The sequence below is a fragment of the Sceloporus undulatus genome, chromosome 1, assembly GCF_019175285.1.
Source record: "Sceloporus undulatus isolate JIND9_A2432 ecotype Alabama chromosome 1, SceUnd_v1.1, whole genome shotgun sequence".
Lineage (NCBI taxonomy): Eukaryota > Metazoa > Chordata > Lepidosauria > Squamata > Phrynosomatidae > Sceloporus > Sceloporus undulatus.
In genome coordinates this window covers 28,586,734-28,592,086 of record NC_056522.1, presented here as the reverse complement: position 1 = coordinate 28,592,086, position 5,353 = coordinate 28,586,734, and the positions used below count along the sequence as shown (strand labels likewise).

The 5,353-nt window shown below is 36.3% G+C and overlaps 1 protein-coding gene across 2 annotated transcripts in view; it reads left to right on the top strand.

Moving 5' to 3' along the window:
* CAMKMT (calmodulin-lysine N-methyltransferase) overlaps nt 1–4,254 on the top strand; it is a 343,394-nt gene extending 339,140 nt beyond the window's left edge. For both annotated transcript variants that reach the window (XM_042458409.1, XM_042458335.1), the window contains one exon: nt 1,840–4,254. In XM_042458409.1, coding sequence (XP_042314343.1) covers nt 1,840–1,911 — 72 coding nt within the window. In that variant the 3' untranslated portion in view covers nt 1,912–4,254. The remainder of the gene's footprint in view (nt 1–1,839) is intronic.
* The last annotated feature ends 1,099 nt before the right edge of the window (nt 4,255–5,353 follow it).

The following is a 5,353-nucleotide window of genomic DNA, read 5'->3' as shown; positions in this document are numbered from 1 at the left end:
CTATATGCATATACGAGTACAGTAATGTTATGTTTCTGATGCACTTATGGCTGGATAACAGGTTGCAGTAATACATGGCTTTGTGGCGTTTCTTTATTTGTTTAACATCCCCCTGCTAATCTGGAATGATGTAGCTGAGTCTGGATTGTTCTTAAACTCTGTAATGGATACTTTGTGCTGGCCGCCAGAGGTCACTAGAGAATTCAGGTTAAAAGAGGCATGGGGGCATATCAGATCTGCCACAATCCTAAACAAGAGCAATTTTTTCCCCCTTTATGGGTTTACTTCAGAGGTTTTGCAATATATTATTTCTGGATGTAAGTGAGTGAGATGCCTGACACAAACCACATCAGAGTAGAGGATTATCTGCAATAGGGCTGCCTGTTCAAAGTTTATTTCTCAAGGAGGCATTTTTTTCTCCAAGAATATCTATACAATATTTGCTGCTGGTTGGTTTCCATCTCAGCAAACAGACAACAAACTGGAACTGGAGAGAGCTTTGGTCTGGAAGCAGTTCAGTCCATATTTTTCTCAAAAGGAATGTTTTCAAAGTTAGAAGCCATGTTTCTAGGCACAAAAAATGCTGTTTCGTCATTTGAGAATACTTGGTTTATTCTGGCTGTTGTCCCACAAAAGTTCATGCCTCAGTCAAACAATTAATTATGGTTATAAAAGTTGTCAGACTACTTATTTGTCATTTTAATGTAAAATCATTTTTGCTGCTGGAAAAATTAGTTTTATTTGAATACCAAGCTGGATACCCCACTTAGCACCTTAAATGCTGCCAGAGTCATAATAAAAGTCATCTAAGTAATCTTATCCAAACAGAGAAAACTATCTTAGTTCACATTAAAGATACTAGAAAGCCAGTTTCAATTTCTGTTTCTGTAACATGAATGAAAACTTAAAGACTCAGCTACCATCTGCGAGCAAAGAATTTTCCTCTATTATAGCTGAGAGATTTTAATTTCCATAGAATTAGAGAACAATATATGGGAAACATATAACATGGATCATCATAATGCCTCAAACCAGCCATAATCTTTAAATCACACCTGAAAGGAAGGAAATACTTGTTTGAATTGAAAACAGCAATAAGCTTTATTTTTCCTTTCCTTGTATCTTTTGTATTGTTGTTGGTCTAGTCTGATTAGTTATTTGAATTCAATTTATACCTGTAGAAATGGACCTCCTTGGTAAACATGCTATATCTGAGCAACTGCCTAAATTATTTTTTTAAAAATGAATCCATTTTACACCACTCGGAATTGCTGAGATTCACATAGCCTTGATTCTTGTTGCCAAGAGTGACCTGTACTACTTCTTAATTACAAGAAGATTTTTTTGCATTGCACATTATCAGTATGTTAAATTCTTCTGAACTGTCACTGAAACAGATTCGGCCTGATTGAAATACCCTCTTGTGCAGAGTATTACTGTCTTGAAATGTCTATAAATGCTATATCTGTTCTTATGTCTGACGTGTTACACTTTAAGGACTCACTTTTAGCCTTCATACATTTGTAAATTTCTGTCATCCTAATTTGAGTTTACTTAAATCCACTGTCAAACATCTGAATTTTTTATTATAGTGTATTCAGTTTTCCTGTGCACAGTTTTTTATTACGTAACTATAAAAAAATGAAGTTGTAAAACTATGATAGTGCTAATAATGACCCCATAATGTAAGGCTTATTAAGATAAATACAATTATGGCTACAAGCAATATAACCTTCTCTATTTTCTACTCATGTAAAGAATCAGTCTCAATTAAAAAACATTTTTTGACCATGTCATTAAAATTAATCTTGCTGTTCTCTATTTTTTTTTAAATTGCAGATGAAAAAAGAAGAAAAAGATATTTATGATGAGAATCTTCACTACCCATTTCTTCTCATTTTAACGAAATAGAATGTGTAGTGGGTATATTTTGATTACAAAGGGAGGCATATATTTACATGAATGTGCAATTTTAGGAATCACCAAGGTTGTCAAAAGTTATCATCTGTTCCTGAGAAGCAAAAACCCTTAGTTCTATATAATAGTAGATCATTCTTAGAACTTTTGCATTGGTTTTACTAAAAAGTCAGTCGGATAAGACTTGAAGCCTTAACAACTCTGTTTCTCTCCCCTTGTGGCTGTCATCACGCACACGATTTCTTCATCTCGACAAAAACAAAAGTCTCCTCCTAGTACGTTTGAAAGCATATGTTCTGTGCCTGTGTTTGACCGACTGTAAAATGCTAAAGGATTTATATTGTCCCAGTAAAATGAGGAAAGAGGTACTGATAATTGGTGGACATTCATATTCTTTGTGCACCTTGTGCTATATTTTGATTCCTTTCCTCCTTCTTGTCCCTTCATGCTATTCTTGAGAATTGCCTTATAGGTTTTCCTCCCCTTGTCAGAGTGAAATGTTTCAAACTTGCTTTGCTCGATTACTTAATGTTTTTTGACAACAGGAATTTTTTTTGTCCTTTCCCTGTAGATGTATAAGAAATTACGCCTGGAACCAAAAGCCTCATAAACTGACCATTTGTCCTCTGGACACAATGCGCTGGCCAGCCCTCTGCTCCTCCTCTCCAATTATGTGTGATTAGTCTCAGTGTGTTGTGTCAAGAAGGGGGAGTGTGCTGAGTACTTATTATCTGTTTAGGTACAAGGAGAGTGCTCTGGCTATGAATGAATAGTGAGCCTTTATCAGGACTGAAATCTAACTGCAACTGTTCCCCAGACCTCTTGTTAAAAATAGATCTTGTCTGAGAAACCCAGAATGCTATAGCAACTGTGGGGTTTCCTCCCATCCAACCCCCTACACCACCCCCCAAATGCATCCAAACATCTTTAAAAGCCGGCAGAATTCACACGTTTGCTTCACATTTGTATCCCCCCCCCCGTTGAAAAAAAGCAGAAGACAAAATTGGTTGCATTTGTTTTCTTACTGGTTTAAGAAAGGATTTGGTGGTCATATTAAAGGATCCCAGCTGAATTTTTAAATGATCCCAAGTACCCCTCCTGGTTAAAAAAAATTAAAAGGGAATCCTGGTAATAACAAATGTGAATACAGCTCATTGTGCAATTCATTGCTGAAATATATAAAAATAATTACCTTTAGTTTGTTGTCTTTCCTCTCCGGTTTAACAAACTGAGTTGTACACAAAAGTCTTGTTTCCTTCCCTGCTCTCCTCAAATACATTTCTTCACCACCAGTTTGCATGTCCTTGTATTCAACACTTTTTATGCTCCATTAGAGCACCTATATGGATCTCAGAAGGCACAGGTCAAGTCGCAGTTAGATCATACATTTCTTTCTCACAAAAACCTGAATTGCAATGCCAAGTGATGGGCTAACATCACAATAACAGCAATTTATTCCTCTTTTGATAAAACAGCAGTCTATTCTCAGTGTTGGATAAAGACCAGGGGCAATGCAAACCAGCCATTTATCCTAGTATTTCAGTGCTAGATCTCCTTTTATGGATTTTATAGATTTCACATTGAGACTCTTACTGCATGGAATTTCTGCTAAGAAATGATAAGAATTTAAAGATGGCTGGGGTTTGTCAGAGAGGAAACTCGCCTTCAATCTGTATGTGTCCTGTAGGTACATATACCAGCAAAGTATATTGTTGAGGAGAAATCTCATAATGGAGGGTGTGCAAATAAATCTGCCAAAGTATATGTCTACAAAAGTGCTTAAGAGCAGAGTAAATGGATAAACTTGCCAACTTTTTATCTAATGACTCTGGAAATCATTGCTCCATTCTTTTTTTCCCCCTCTGAGGAGATAACAAGTATATCAAAATGAACAACTAATTATTGTTGTTTGTTTCACTTCTGTGCCAGTCATGTCAGTACAAGCTGGTGTCTCAAATGCAGCCTATTATCCCGTAAGGGTTTAATTGAAGGGGTCTTAAGAACACGATCCTGCAAACATTTATGTATTGAGGCTGAATGGTGAAGCTAAATTACTCATGCATATAATTGATGAAAAGACTGGGGGGCCATAGACTGTAGCATTTGCTGTTTAGCATCATTGTATAACGTCAACATTTTGCTTTTGTTCTTTTCAATCTCTACTGTAAAAATAATCATAGGGGTGGTCTTTTTGTAACATGTGGTTTTACTATGGGATGCACTTTCTGATTTATTTTTTTTACATTAGACTACCTAAGCATACAGTCTGTTATTGAAAAAAATATATGGTGGTGTTTCTACTCTGAAATACGTTAATAAACTTTTTAAAAGTTCAAAGCTTTCAAAATTTATCTCTGTGGAATGATGCTCTCATGCCACAAAATAATCTTTATTAAAAACAAGCACAACCATAAATCTGCATAAATCCAGTCCTAATTTACTTGGCATCTGTATAATCTCTTACACACATATTTTATGGTGAGAGGTACATATTAGTGTATTGCTTGCAAATTGAAATGAGCAAGTGAATGCATTAAAAACACATTCTGAAGATGTAAAAACCACTTCTTAAAGGGTGACAACCAATGGAAACAATACTCTGGTGCAAGTTTTCTCATGGCTTATAGGCAGCTGATGGAGAGTCTCATTCATATTGAAATGGCAGCTTAGGAACCACTCCTTGTCATAAGCTGCAGTAGAAAAGATTCTGATGTCACTAATGAGAGGCATACTGAAGACACAAGAAGAAGAAGAAATACAAAATAGGGGGAAATCATGAAATATTGACATGCGTTGGATCACTAAAGAGGGCATTCAGAAAGTTTAAATAGTTGATTTTTCCGTGTCATTCAAAGAGTTTGGGGAGAATTGCAGATGATATCTGAGAAGGGGAGAATATAAAATGAGACACACAGAGATGATGTCAGTAGATGTTACAGCTATTACAAGTAAGAAATATTACGTGTGCCTGTGTTTTCATTTGTGATTACCATACACACACATCAGTAAAATGAGGAGTAGGATTTCTTTTGTTTGAACATTTTAGCTTGTGCTCTGTATGCCTGGTATTGCTTAAAATGTCTATTCCCCATCACCACCATTTTGAAGACACATAATATAAAAAGACACTCTGCTCCATTTGGGTAGCAAGGACAATAAGTCAGGTTTTCAGATGGAGAGTCCTTATATTCTAGGGTGATCCTTGTGCAGAGATGGATGGAGGGCAAGGTCAAGTTCCAATGAAATCAATTCAGATAAAGGCGGGCAAGAAGAAAGCAGACAAAAGGCAAAAGCCAGATGAGGTGGGTTGGGGCAAAGGAAGAAGAGAGTAGAACAAGATAGGATCAAAAGCCGCAAGAGATGACAGTAGGGCTCTAGTTGTTCACACTAAAGATGACATGATGGAGGTTTTTATGAATGCCTATAACATGTCCAT